Below are 14,885 nucleotides of genomic sequence, written 5' to 3'. Positions count from 1 at the left end.
GCCACCTTCTTAGTTTCTAAACAAAACAAAGTTTGTTCTTTTTTGTTAACTTATAACAATAGCAGAAATTCTGTGGAACAATATTCAAGGAATGTTACTCAAGGGATCTTACAATATCAATGATGTCAAATTGATGACTGAGTTTATAGAAGTATACTCACCTTATACATCGCATATCTTATAACTAGTAGTGTGTGTGTGTGTGTGTGTGTGTGTGTGTGTGTGTGTGTGTGTGTGTGTGTGTGTGTGTGTCCAATGTAGTCGATTATCTCGTTTTGGTGGAAAACCACATCGGTCCGACTAATAAAAGCGTCAATTTTGAATCAGATAAGCTAATACCGGAAGTGCATTGCCTTCAAAATATAAAAAAAATCATGTATAGCTATCATTAATAGAAGATAGTGGAGTTATGCTACACTTTCGTTGATGCCTATATCAAATGCTTATCAAGTTTATCAAATAAGTGCACCTTAAAAAAAAGTCTTTCCTTACCCAGCAGCACTTTCTCACTCTTTCACTGCTTAAAACTGAATTCCGTATTTTTATGGACCCAAGTTCTCATGTTAATTAATGTGTGCTATTTGTGCTCCTTTTGGATAAGCCAAAACATTATTTCATCACTTTCCTTCTTAATATTCTTTTTGGTGGTGAGATGAAATATTATAATGAAAATAAATGAGAAAATCTGGAGAATATAAGTTTTGCATCCTCTTTGACTCCTCCCCACAATCAAGCCCGACTATGTGTTTATTTTGAAAGGCACTGCAGGAAAACGCCGTTAGCGTGATCCAGGTGCAGTAACAGCAGGATCCGAGGACCATTGTCCGTCCCGGTCCCGGAGGGTGACAACACGGGACCTGTTTCAGGACAGGACTGAACGCAACTAACAAAGTACCGGGCTCCCGAGAACATTTCCTCCGAGAACAGGGAAAAAACAGGGATATTTAAAGGGCAAAGAAACCGTCTAATATGTGTTTTTAAAGGACAGGTCCCGATCTGAAACATTCATATTCGACTGTTTACTTCTTGCAACTGCTGCTGAAGGAATCGGTCAAGTGTGCTGAACTTTGGACTTTGCAACTTTGCTGCTCTGGTTAAATTCAGCTGCACTATTTTGGGCATTATTATCACGAGACGCGGTTATTAGCTCACCGGATCTGGACATGATCGCAGTAAAATTAATGTCAAGCTTTCCCGTGGTAAACGCAGTTTCCTGATAATGGTCATTGCTGGTTCTTTTTTTGAAGTGCACGTTGGAGGTTACTAATTAAGGAGCGATTTTGATTTAAATTAAATGCGTGCGCTCTCGTGGGCAACTCCCGCTTCTGTTAAGAGCTCAGTCCGCGAAGGAAGGTGACACTCGCTGCCAGCGGAGTAAAAAAGAAAACGAGTGAAGCTGTGTGCACTCACGGGAACATTTTGCTTACTTTTATGTAGAAATTGTAACTGTATCAGGGATGGAGCTGTTTGGCAGTTAGCAGATGCGCTCTTGAAGATTGCTGCAGACTGTAGGGACTAGTTTACTAAAGTTTGGGTTCTTTTTACGGCACAAACCAGCGAGTAAAACACGACTGAGAGATCTTATTTAACCCTTGGGATCGAACTACAACGAAGGAGGTCCCCTCGAGCCCGCACCATGGCCACTAGCTCGCGGGACAGCTGCTTCTGGTTGCTCTGGAGACGCACCCTCCTCGCGCTTTGGCTGTGCGCTGTAGGAGCGCGTGCAGCGGAAGAGAGTGCGTTTAACACAGAGGTAAGACGGCACAGAAGATGTGAGAGGCTTCGGGCGCCTTTAGGCATCGCAAATGATCGAAATGCTTTATTTTAAGCAGTCAACACAAAGCAGGGATTCTCCACTGTTTTGCCATAAATAATTCTGTTTGACTTGGGTGTATATTTCTATAATATCACGTTAATTAAATTAACCATAGTTGTGCTAAATGTTACTCATCTGTTAAACGGCGTACTGACTTGATAGTTATTCTTGGAAGCGCAATATGTCCATGCCTATCAAAAATAAGGCAGAGCACACGATCCATTTACCGCCTGTTACACGATGATGTTGGTTTTGTATGAGTATTTCGAGGGAACACCTTGAACATTTGACGGTCCATCCCCAGCAAATGTGCATCAGACACTTAATTTTGCTTTTCTCCTCTTTTTAATACTCGTATTTCTGCATTTTTCACAGTTTGAAAACTCTAGCACAGTCGGCGATAATTTGATACTGGAGTGATATATTGGAACACGATTTTGTTTCGCTTTCAAACAAAAATATATCGTTTATTTCTTTCATTTAATCTTAGTGTTTCCCCGCTGAGTTAACACAGATTTAGGCATGGTTTCCTTTTGTGCTCTTTTTTCTGTTTGCTTGGGTGCAGATGTGAGAGTCAAGAGTGCAACAAGCCACTATGTCTATTATCAGGTTTGGGAAAGTCACCTGCTTACATGCGCGTGTGTCACCTGTTGATTACAGGTTAATTACACACACTGTAGACTTTTGATAGCAGATAAATGTTTCTGTACACATTTAAAACTTTTCCCTCCATTAAACACACATCACATATATCTGCATATATCTGTGTGCGAAGAGTGGGTGGCAACAACAACAACACTTGGCAATAGTAGTTCTATGTTGTAATTAAAACTTTCTCACAAATAATGTTTTTAGACATTTTGTGAAAAAAAAAAAGTCCTAGTATTGGACCTCCTCCATGGTTCACCTGGAGTGCACACAGTGCTGGGCAGCTGATGGCTCAGAAATTATGCATCTTTTAGTAAATGTATATATCGTAGTTTTTCTGTTTTTGTTGTCCTCCTTTAATGAGCACTATGCCTGAATGTAGGAGTGCTGCCAGTTAACTTAAGTAAATGGTTAATCTTATGTACACACATGCAAAGATGCTTTGTGACTAATCATTACCTGAAGAGCCAAAGTTTCATAAACTGTTTTGGAAGCGAGCTCATTTCTCAAATATCCACTGGCTATTTCTTTTTTTGTAGGTTTCGCTTCCTTGTAACCAGTGAAACCATTGGTACACATTTATTCCATGTGTACTTAGGTGTGTCAGTAAATGCCAGAGTATCAAGTTGGAACTTGAACCACTGCTTCTTGTACCCTTACTTCACCAGTCCAGCAGTTCATCCATCACACTTGTTTGTTTTGAGAGACAAAAACAGATAAGAGTTGACAAAAAGTTGACCAGTGCTGGAGTTTCTGTTGTGTGTAGATTGAGAAAGAGAAAGAGACAGACTGACAGACACTGAGACCTCCCAATCATTAGAGGTGAGCTTGCATTACCAAACTCACTGACCTTGGTGTGGGGGTGTTGCTGTCTGGTTGTCGGTCAGTTTACAACATTTCCTGATTAGCTGTTAACATAGTTGTGGTGAATGTGTGTGTGTGTCTGTGTGTGTGCAGGTGTGTGCTTATGCACAAAGGCAGACAAAGAGTTTCCACATTGTGTGGACTGATGAGAAATTCCTAGCCGCTTGTTGCTAAATGTGCATGTGTGTTTGTAACAATTGAACCCATGTTAGTTTAACCTTAGGAGTGCTCCATACATGCAGAGGTTGGTGGTCGGTGCATCCTGGGAACTGTGCTTTTCTAATTTGTTGAGGCACATACGGTTTGAGTATCTGGAGAAATGCTTGACCGCTTCCAACTTAGGATATTTTAAAAAAGAAAAAAAAACATGGCTCAGAAAAAATTAATATGTATGAAAATCAGGACAGAGATGAGTACTGTTACCCTCCAAATGTTAGGATGCCTGGGTCGTTGACCCAGGGTTTTTGAGTTTATTATATTATTTATACTTTCTAGTCTTTGGTTTCTTTGAGTTCTGTCTTATGGTTTATGTCTCTGTCTTCTCTAGTTGCTCTGTCTCCCCTGTCACCTGTATCCCCTTGTCTAGTTTGCGTCTCTGTGTATCCTTAGTTGCTATATCCCCGTGTCCAGTCAGTGTCTGTGTCTGCCCTGGTCCCACGTCTCTGTTCCCTCTGTTGCAGTGCGTGCGAGTCTGTGTCTTTAGTTCAGTCTGTGTCATGTTTCCTGTTTTATTTTGAAGGTCCTTGTCTGAGGTTAATGCATCTGGTTTCGCTTCCCCTTGTCTCGTTAGGCCTGATTTGCTCCAGCTGTGTTTCCCTCCTGTTACCCATTCCCTGATTGCGCCCTCTGTGTATTTAAGCCCTGTGTTTCTCTGTATCTGTGTTGCGATCTACTGGTTACCTAGCTGTGTGTTCTGTCAGTCCACTGGTGTAAGTTTATTTTGATTTTTTCCAGTTATGTTATATTTGAGTTTAACATTAAAGCTGTTTTGAGTTCACATCTGTCTCCGGAGTCTGCACCTTGGGTCCTATTCCTGCCCGCCCAATTAAAGTCAGTATGCAGAAAACAATTGTGCTATGCCATAAGCGCTATGATTCATTTTGCAAATATACAAATGCTGCCTTAAAGTAAATTATAATAGGCACCTGTAGCATCCATCTTTCCACTTGACCAGCTAAGATAATCTTAGTGTTTCGCAGCAACACAAAAACTGATCGCTTAGTCTAAAAATCAGAAATTGTTCAGTAAATCTTGCAGAGTGGAGACTGTCAGATTACAGTATGTTATTTGACAACCTTAGAAGAAGAGCTGTTGTTTGTTGATGACTCAGCTAATTTTTCACACAATTTAATGGGAGGCAAGAACTTGCTTTAGTGAATAAATGAAGTCTAAGAGCATTCGCCATCACTAACTATAGATTTATGTTTTGGTATTTTCAATGTGTGAGTGCAAAATATGCTTGAATTTCAGTAGTAATAACAGAAGAAAGAAGAAATGAGTGTATATTGTGCAACGTAATCAACATAGAAAATTAAATAATATATATTTTGGTTTGTTTTAAAGAAGCCAATCTGTGTTGTATTGTGTTAAAATTAAATTAAATACCTGTTTTGAAATCTATACACATATTGAAGCACTCTATCTGGAATTCTGATCCTCTCTTCAGGCTGTGTTTTTAGAATGTGGCCCCAACTCCTACTCTGTCTGGACAAAAAGGATGAAGTGGGAGGTTAAAAGAAAAGAGGGAAAAAGAGAGGGATTATTAGTGTGTGTGACAAGAATCTGAGATATTTTGATTAGCAGAAGGGAAACACAGAGGGGAATTGGATAGATTTGTTTATAAAAGAGGGAAGGAGGGACAAAGATGGAGGGAGTTGACGGGGAAGGTAGCGCTCTGTCTCAGCTGTGCGGCATGTGATGGCTGAATGTGACAGCTGTTCTCTAACTGGGACACACACACACACACTGTGCAAATGCATGCTGGGCCTGGGACTCCAGGGCATGTCAGGAAATACAATGGACCCTCTTGTCTGAGGAGAGGGAACTGTGAGCGAAAAGTTTTGAATAAGAGGGAGAGAGAGCGGATGAGGGAGTGCAGACATGGACATGATAAGAAAAGCTTGGTTTATAGAGAGAATGCAAAATGTGTTCAGCAACAATTTGTAGCTGAAACAGTGAGAGTGGTAAGAGGAGGGGGTAATAGGTGACTTATTGCAGCACACAAGTAGACTGCTATTCTCTTTGCAGCCATCCAATCTGCAAACTTCCATCTCTTCAGGTTCTGCACACTGTCCCTCCACTTCCTTGTGATTGACTATCATATTCACACATATATACTACAATGACGGTTGGGGATGTGATGGAAGGGGAATGATATTTCTTATCGTGCATTAGAGACATTGTGCTCTTGTGTATATGTGTTTTTGTGTTTACAAGTATTTGAATATGATAAACGACAGCGACAGCCGTTAATTCTGTGCCATTTTCCACAAGAAGTGTCAAAAATAGTGACGCAACTGTGGACTACTGTAGGCTAAAATAATCAAGGTTTACCTATCGTGTGTTTCAATGGTGAGAGAAACCAGTGCAAACTTGTAGATAGTTTGTACGCTTCATTACTCTGAGGTAAAAATGCTAAACATCAGATCATTGCATGATTGACTCCACTGTGGATTAATCTAAACTTTTTATTGCTGTTATTATTTGTCATGTGAACAGCGGGTAATGTTGCTCAGCACTGGACACTCCTTTGAACTGCAGCGCAAGCTTGTCAGTTTTTTATGATTCAAACCACAAGTGTTTAGATCAGCTCACAAAAAGAGAGAAAGAGAGAAGTCTAAATGAAATGCAAGTCTTAAGAGTTGACTGCTGAATCCACACCGACGCCACAACAGCTTCTGTCCGACCTCAGCTTTGCTATTGTGTGAGATATGTCTTGGGCTGAATCTAGCCCATAACACTTCTAGCAGCATGAAATAATTTAAAAATTACAATTACATGTCTGGATGTAAAATCAGAGTGTGGTTCATACCTTGATTTTTGATTGAGAATTTCAGTTTTTATTTTTGTATCTAGATGGAAGAACGCTGATAACAAGACAAGAAATTCTTAATTATTAAAGCATAGGTGAGAATGAATTAGTTCATATTAACTAGCTAGTTATTGAGCATTGAGCCAACGGTAGTTTGTTTAAGGTCATTACAATCAGCTGTGATAAGACTAATGTTATGGTTAGATTTACATCATTTTTCTTTTTAAATGAAGCCCCACTGATAGACTGCACTGCTGTAACAGGGTTTGGAGAAGTGTCTGAATAAACTAAGCAACCAGTGTTAAGTGCATCTCAACATAATTTGGTAAAAGCGACTTGTTAAAATAAACCGACAGATGACAAAGGAAAGCCTGCATGACTTTCTTGCATTTCTGATCCCTCCAAATTAAACAAATACAAATCTCTTCTGTTTCCTCCTCCTCTGTCGGTCTCACTTTCTCTAACACTTCTCATTTACTTATCCATCCTCTTGGTAGGACGTCAGAAGGTAAAAGATGGCAGCAGACCAAGCCTCGGAATAAAAGCTGTTAGTATCTTGGCTGACATTGTGGTGGGCACACACAAATGCTCTCTCACTTCCACACACACACACACTGCCAGGTTTTACAACTCCCTGTATATCGCTGGGTCTGGTTTTGGCAGGTAAGCTCAAGGACTCTTTGAAAGACCATTTAATAGACGAGGCCCAACGTGTACGCACACACATACACACACGAGGCCTCTCCTATTCCTTACGTTGTTTTGTATTCAGCTCAGCTGACGAGGGAAAGTGAGCAGCCAGGCAGAAGTACTTTACTACTTTAGACGATGGAGGTGAGGGTTCATAAGCCCCCATACGTCTTCCTAATAGCACTGAAACTCTGCCCTTGTACCTGACAACAGCCTGTTGTAAATATACATAGATTTAAAAGCAATGGGACAGAGAAAACACATGTAGAGACAACAGCAGATGCCTTCCACAAAAACACTGAACATAAAGGCATGAAGTAGAGCTGGGCGATATAAGATTTTTTCATATCACGATATGTTTTTTTCATTTCAGGCGATAACGATATCTATCACGATATAAGCCAAATAACTATATTTGTAAGATTTAAATGTGCCGTTGCTCACAAGTAAAATGTGAAATAATCAGCAGCTTGTTTTTATTTAAATATTTATTTCCCATAATAAGTTCAACAGGGTAGATGTACTTAAGGAACATGAGACTTTTTCAGATAAATAAAGGCAAATATTGCAAACTACACAAAAGGCAGCCGCTAAAGCGTTTAAGTTTCAAAATAGAACAAACGAATCAGACTCCTAAATTGTCAATTCCACTTAGAAACAAAATATTAATTCTAAAAATAAATCTTAGTTTGTTTTACAGAAGAACAGACAAAATTGACTAACTTTTGTCAATATCAAATAAACTGAGAACTAAAAGGAAATTCTCAATCTCTCCTTGTTGTATAGCTTAGCTTTTCAAACAGTTTTAACAGTTACTTTAGTCTGACAAAAGCCGAATGACGAATTAGCGCTTCCAGTCAGAGACTGAGGCTACGTCCACACGTACACGGGTATTTTTGAAAACGGAGATTTTCCGTTTTCGTTTTAAAAAATAATCCCGTCCACACATAAAGGCAGAAATGAAGGAAAACGCTGCTATGAACATGCCAAAGCAGCAGGTGGCGCTAGATTCCTAACCGTGCAGAAATGTTGGCCAATCAGAAGTCTAGAAGCCTCGGTGGGAAAAAGTAAACAAAGCTGGGGCATAGAAGCAGAACCGAGTCGTATGTGTGGAGGGACAGTAACTGTGTGTATATGTAAGCATTTAAACACTGCAGAGAGTAGAATTAACAGTAACAGTATTGTAGAAATTCATTTCACCGAAACAATAACGTGCCGCACAGTGTGACGTCAAAAAATGCGCACACCTTTGACGCTGCATTTTCTCAGTTTTTCTAGTCCACACGTAAATGCAAAAACGGAGTTTTTAAAAATCTTCGTTTTCAGTGACCAAAAACGCCGTTTACGTGTGGACGAAAGGTGCAAACGCATAGAAAAATCTGCGTTTACAAAAATACCCGGGTACGTGTGGACGTAGCGCATGCACCAGTTTATTGTATTTCCAGACTAGCTTTCGGCACAATTTACAGTGCACGCTACTCTGTTTTTTGTCAGACTTGAAATAGCCAAAATACCTTCACACTACGGAACTTCTCTGGCTCTTCCGTTCGACAATCTCTCCGGCATTGGAACCATCATCTGTTTTCTCTTCGGTAACCTTCGGTCACGCTCAGTTGATTTCTCTAGTCGGCTCACTCTTTTCCTTAATTACCCGGGCAGTACGGTGGCTGGCTGCTTCCCAAACAAATACACATGTGCGGCTTGGCACTTACGCTGTACGTAACAAGTCACGTGACGTGACGCTGCGGCTGTGATTGGTTCGGCTCTGCGCTACTTAATTTGGATTGGCTGTTCTTTTTTCTTTTTTTTAAGAGGACAAGAGCGGCGAGGTCTATCGCGATAGTTTAATTTTTCTATCGAGAAAGTTATATCGCGATACATATCGTTATCGTTCTATCGCCCAGCTCTAGCATGAAGGCAATTACTGTTTTTATCAGGTATTATTACAGCAACCATGTGGAGATGCTGATCACAGAGGAGAAAAGCAAGTGGCTGACATGACAAAAGATTCTTTAGAAGGCAGACTTTTCTTTGCATTGCAGAGTTTCTATCAGTGCATTGTGCACTCAGTGGGCAGCCTCAGTTAAATCTGGCTGGGCTTAGGCAGCATAGATATGGTAAACTGTTCTGTGATATACAGTGCTGTGAAAAAAATATCTGCCCCTTCCTGGTTTCTTAATTTTTTGCATATTTATCGTAGTTAAATGTCACAAGCAAAAAACGAAGAAATCAGGAAAGCAGCAAATACTTTTTCACAGCACTGTATGTGATGTTACCTGTGATTCAGTCTTCTGCATAGAGGGAAATAAACTCAGGGTCTTTCTCGGCTCACCCACTCTGTGTGTGTGTGTGTGTGTGTGTGCATGCTTTTATAGAAATTGATATTTCTCTCCACTGCTCCTTCCTCTGTGCCTGCTCTGGTCAATTGTCCATTGGTTGCTCTATTACAGTGTTGCAAACTGCTTGGTTTGCTTTGATGGGCAGTAGGAAATGTGAAGAGCATTTGCTGAGATGAAGTGAAAAGTAATTCTTTTTACAGATTCTCTGTCATTTGGGTGATGTGTTTTTGACATTTAACATTTAAAAATTGAGAAGTGAAACGTGCAGTCTGGTGTGCATTCTCTAATGGCAACATTTTTTCCGATCTTTGAGTAACTGCAGCTGTAGAAAGTATAAGAGGGGTGTCTGTCTTTGTTAAATAGTAAAAACATACATGCTAAAGTTAATTGAAAGGAAAAGAGCGCCTTTTCAACAACAACACCTGTTTTCTTTGCCTTGACTTTGTAAGAGAGAGAGAGAGTCCTTAGATAAGTCTTTCAGGAAATGTAAGTTAGTTTGTACGTGTGTGTTTGCAACCTCCTTATCTTAAGTCAGAGGTGGGTCAGGGTCACATCCAGTTGACCTCTCTACACTTCTTCCTGCTCCAAAACACGAACGCACACATATGCACACTTAATCACAGTGCTAACAAATGACTCTACTGCCAGAAAAGCTTTTGTTCTGAGGTTTTCTTACCAATGCAAACAAACAACAATGTTATTAGTGTGTAAATGGCAAGTATTAGATCACATAACCTTTGGTTAAAACCTGTAAGGTGGTGAATGAAGAAGCTCCTGGGCCAAAGTGCTTCACTGGCTTAGAGCTGAAATGCTTTGGTTTTTCATGCTTGAACTTCAGCTGGTGATTGAATAGACCGCAGTGTAAATACAAAGCTCTCAGGTGCTGTATAATGATCTGTTTGCCTCACTGTACTTTACCTTTGTGTTACTTGTGTTTTCACTGGGAACCTTTTCATTTGAAAGACCCAGACCAAGCACAGAAATACTGGAGCTTGTGAGGTTTTGGGGAAACTGTGTTTTACTAAAAGATAATCTTTTTTTGGAAGATGAGTTTTCTAAATGATCTGCAGCTGTATAACGTTGGTGAAGCACCTAATAATATGTAGTTTTTTTAACGAAACAAACCTGTTGGCTTCAGGTAAATAGATAGAAGGTGCTGATCCAACAAACACCATAAGTTAAAGGGTGACAGGAGTCATTCACTACCTTAATTGAGCTCATGAAATGCCATGAGAACCTGGAGTGAATAATCAGTCAGGCGTTATGTTCCCTTTATGGTAGTTCATCTCATCTAATCATAGAAGAACACAAACAGGCAAAGTATTTCTTGTTTTGTCCACTGTGAAGTAGTAGCATTTGCCCTTATGGCTTGTTTATTACCATCATCCACTAATCCATCATTCGGTTTTCTTCCCCTTATCCAGCTCAAGCTGCAGGGGGAGGGGTAACAAGCCTATCATGGTTATAAGATGAATGTGAGACAAAAAGAAAAAAACATTGAAAAGGACGAGTCAGTTTATGCCTCTGAAGGAGTGGTCAAGTAAATAAAGGCCTTTATCAGGTAGCATTTTGCATTGTGAAAGATGGGTGTGATCTTGAGAGCTGAGAACAGAGATGTAGCTATAGCACATGCGTTACCAAACGTGCAGACACACACACACACAGTAACAAGTCCCTGAACTACCCCTGGGAATGTGACTATGTGTATGAGTGTCAGTATCACAGACTACCCCAATATGGAGGGGTTTTTCTGTGTGTGCATGTGTGTGCATGTTTGCATGTGTGAGTGTGTGTGCACAAACGCGTGTGATATTGGGTTTCTACATAACAGGTGGAATAGTCTTTGCGTCATCTATGATTGAGACAAGTATCATGTTTTCTCCCTCAAGTCTGTCATTAACCCCCACCCTCCACACTACTGGGCTCATGCTCCACTAATACATCACATGCTGAAGGCCCCACTAAGTTTTCTTCAGTTTGTATACCAAGCATTAAATACAGCACAACTCACAGCAGAATACGTTTTGAAAGAGCAATTTACTTTTTTAAGAGGCAGGGTTTACACAGTAAAAGTTATTAGATCAGGCGGAGAGAAGAGGGAAACAGACACACAGGGGAGTGTACTACCAACTTCCAGCATGGCCTACACAAGCACACTCAGTCACATTTAACCCTGTTTACATACAGTGATGAATGTGTTTAACCTACTTTGAATAGGTGACATAAGTGGACAGTTATCATGTGAACAGGTAAAACAGTACGAGGTATAGCAAATGCCTTTGAGACATTTTTATGCACAGAAACAGGAAAAGTAAGCTAAGAAAATATATTAACACACTTAACCAAAAATATGGTGGGTCAGCTCAGGCTTGGTGGGAAACCAGGATTGTACACTTGCAGAAATAATAAATATGAGCAGCTTTCCCACAAAGATCAAGGCAACATGTCAACATGTTACAGAAGCCAAGTAGAAGTCAGACGTTATGGTTTTTAGCTCTTCAGTGCTTTAACTGCTAATATGCTTATAAAACAGCTGTTGCTGTGTTCTTCTTAAAAGTCTCTTGTTCCACAGGCTCGTCTGTGTAGACTAAGCTGTTAAAATGAAAAGTATGCTATTTTTGATAATATTTAGTTCTTTCTAATGAGCTTAAATTCAAATAAACATGCTCCAGATGATACAGTTTTTGTAATGTTGATTATAGGCATGGCTGAGGATGTACGGTTACCTGCCCCAGGCTAGCAGACAGATGTCAACCATGCGATCAGCTCAGATCCTGTCCGACGCTATCAGCGACATGCAGCGATTCTACGATTTGGAGGTCACTGGACAGATCGACGCTCAAACTCTAAGGTCAGCATGACTTAACTGTAGTGTTTTAGTACAGTATATCCATTAATGAGGCCCAAATAAACTGGCAGTACACACGAGTCCTAAATTTTAACTAAACAATCCATTTTAATCCTTTATTCATTGATTTGTCTCAGAATGCTGGTAAATAAAAATCCTCTGTAGTGTGAAAGAATAGACAGCTGCTTCAGACAAACTGCTCACGAAAATATAGCAGGACAAGAAGGTTTAATGTAATGCTCCCCTTCATCTCTTCTCTTGGTTGCTTCATCCTCCCAACATAAACACACACACACACCACTTCTTTCATCTCCTACAGTGCTATGAAGAGACCCCGCTGCGGTGTGCCTGACAAGTTTGGAGGCCAGATCAAAACCAACGTTCGGCGGAAACGTTATGCCCTCACTGGACATAAATGGAACAAAAAGCACCTCACTTACAGGTAACAACAAAGATGAGCCGATCTGCCACAAATGTACAGTACAGAGAGGAAGTGAATGTAATCTCTGTCTGTTTGAGGCTTGAGTAAAGTCGGCTTTTATATGTTGCTTTTTTTATGTTTTTTGTATTAAGTATACATTTGCCGCAGTGTGCTAGAACTCAAACTTGCCTCGTCTGAAGATCTTTGCTCTCATCTTCTTCAAACTTTCCAGACACTGACAATTTCTAACAGCATATAAATGAAAAACATTAATGCTTAATACATTTTACTTCAAACTTATATTGGCCACTCTCCTTTTTCTATTTCTCTCTTTTTCCCCATAGTATTCAGAACTACACTCCAAAAATTGGAGAGTATAACTCGTTTGAGGCCATCAGGCGGGCCTTTAAAGTCTGGGAGAGGGTCACCCCACTGAGCTTTGACGAAATCCCCTACCAGGACATCAAATATGGACGCCGTAAGGAGCCCGACATCATGATCTTCTTCGCTTCAGGTTTTCATGGAGACAGCTCTCCTTTTGATGGGGAGGGGGGCTTTCTGGCTCATGCCTACTTCCCTGGACCTGGAATGGGTGGAGACACGCATTTTGACTCTGATGAACCATGGACCATAGGGAACCATAATGTACAAGGTAAAAGATTTCTGTCAATCTGTTACATTATGGATTTTATTATTTTTTAGACTTTAAAAATCATCTTGGCTGATAATATAGGAGAACGTTTTATTGCCAAGAGACAGATTGTTTTGTGGCTTTTGTCTTAAGGGTTTGGATATCAACAGTGTGTTATTTGGTTAAATTCTTTGTAGAAGTGGATGATTGAGGCGTTTTTGTGGAGGCCCAGCTGATGAGCAGTTTTCATCACTGGTCGTGTCATGTTGTGCCGGTTGTAATGGATCTATATAACAGCTGTCCCCGTGGATTTCCCCCACAGCTAACTGGAGTTGGCAAGGCTCAGCCACTTACATCATCTCTCATTTGTCAGGCTCGGCTGCTCCACTTACCTTTAAAAGTGGACTCCCTGTGACATCTCTCAGTCTTTATCCTAATGAACTCCCTATAAATTTTAAATATACCCCAAGTGATAATGTTAACATCTTTGTCCTGACTAGAGCCATAGCCATGACTCTCCCCTAAAAACAAAAATCCTTAAAATTCTAAAATAAATTCTCAAAATGTCTTAAAAACGCATTTACTATTAGAAGGTCTTAAAAAAATCAAAACTGTTCATAATTTAACTTGGATCATAAATGTTTTTAGTCATGTAGCCACATTGGTAAACCCATCTGGACAATGTTCTTACACTGAGTCAAAAACTCATAATTTGCCTCACTGTTAAATTTGAGCCAGTACTAGTATGCTTACTTGGAAGGGGTATATTGTCTTTTTATTTAAAATCCCATACAAAAAAGGTTGAATTCTAACTTCCTCATACCTGAAAAGACCCTGAGGTGACCTGCCAAACTTTAAGATAAATTATTACTCACCCTAAAAAGCTACAAAGTATATTTACCCATTCTGTCTTAGTCATTTGTATACTGAATGATTACAACAGATGCAGAACAGATCAGGATGGTGCTGCCCATTTTTATGTGATTTTGAAAATAATACTGTATCAAGAAGTGATCCCATTAGAGGATTCACTAAGGACCGACTTAAACAGGCGTTATGTCCGGAGGAAAAACTATTCTATAAGTCACCATAATGTAATAATTCTGGGTTAATGAGAGAAGAAGCTTCGTTTCTAGCTTGGTCTGGGTGTAGATGCTGCTTCTAGCAGTTATTGGCTTTAAAGACAAATTATTAGACGGATCATATCGAAGTAAGTCAAATATTTTATGCTCATATTTACGCCCTCAGGCATCCTTTGGTAGGATGAGCCCATGTTGACCAGTTAAAAACCTTAACAACAGTGACAAGCACTAAGCTAGTTATATGCAGAAGTGAAGAATGACAAAAATGCTGTTGCTGATTAAATGGGGACTTTACTTTTCAACAAAAGCCTTTTTTGGCCTGTCTGTTATCTGCATATCCAGCTGACACACACAGCTAAGTATTGTGTGTGTGTGCATGTACAAGCCTGTATCTGTGTGATCAGTTGTGTGTGGGATGTGTTGCAGGATCACAGGGATGGATGGAATGCCACTCTAAGTGGGAGTGTGTTCCACTTGGGAGATGTGGAGACTGGTCTTTTTGCTGCACCATGCTA

The 14,885-nt window shown here is 40.1% G+C and overlaps 1 protein-coding gene across 1 annotated transcript in view; it reads left to right on the top strand.

The window, feature by feature from the left end:
* Positions 1-817: 817 nt before the first annotated feature.
* The window catches only part of mmp15b (matrix metallopeptidase 15b), a 33,758-nt gene continuing 19,690 nt past the window's right edge, over positions 818-14,885 (top strand). The window contains exons 1-4 of the mRNA XM_086302279.1: positions 818-1,753; positions 12,091-12,239; positions 12,556-12,678; positions 13,002-13,309. Of these exons, the coding sequence (XP_086158405.1) occupies positions 1,637-1,753; positions 12,091-12,239; positions 12,556-12,678; positions 13,002-13,309 (697 nt within the window). The 5' untranslated portion in view covers positions 818-1,636. The remainder of the gene's footprint in view (positions 1,754-12,090; positions 12,240-12,555; positions 12,679-13,001; positions 13,310-14,885) is intronic.

The sequence above is a fragment of the Aulonocara sp. 'chitande type north' Nkhata Bay genome, linkage group LG1 (assembly GCF_057382095.1).
Source record: "Aulonocara sp. 'chitande type north' Nkhata Bay isolate Kocher_YH1m ecotype deep benthic linkage group LG1, A_spYH_male_GT1.1, whole genome shotgun sequence".
NCBI lineage: Eukaryota > Metazoa > Chordata > Actinopteri > Cichliformes > Cichlidae > Aulonocara > Aulonocara sp. 'chitande type north' Nkhata Bay.
Note: the sequence above shows the minus strand (reverse complement) of the source record. Positions and strands in the feature narration are given on the sequence as shown.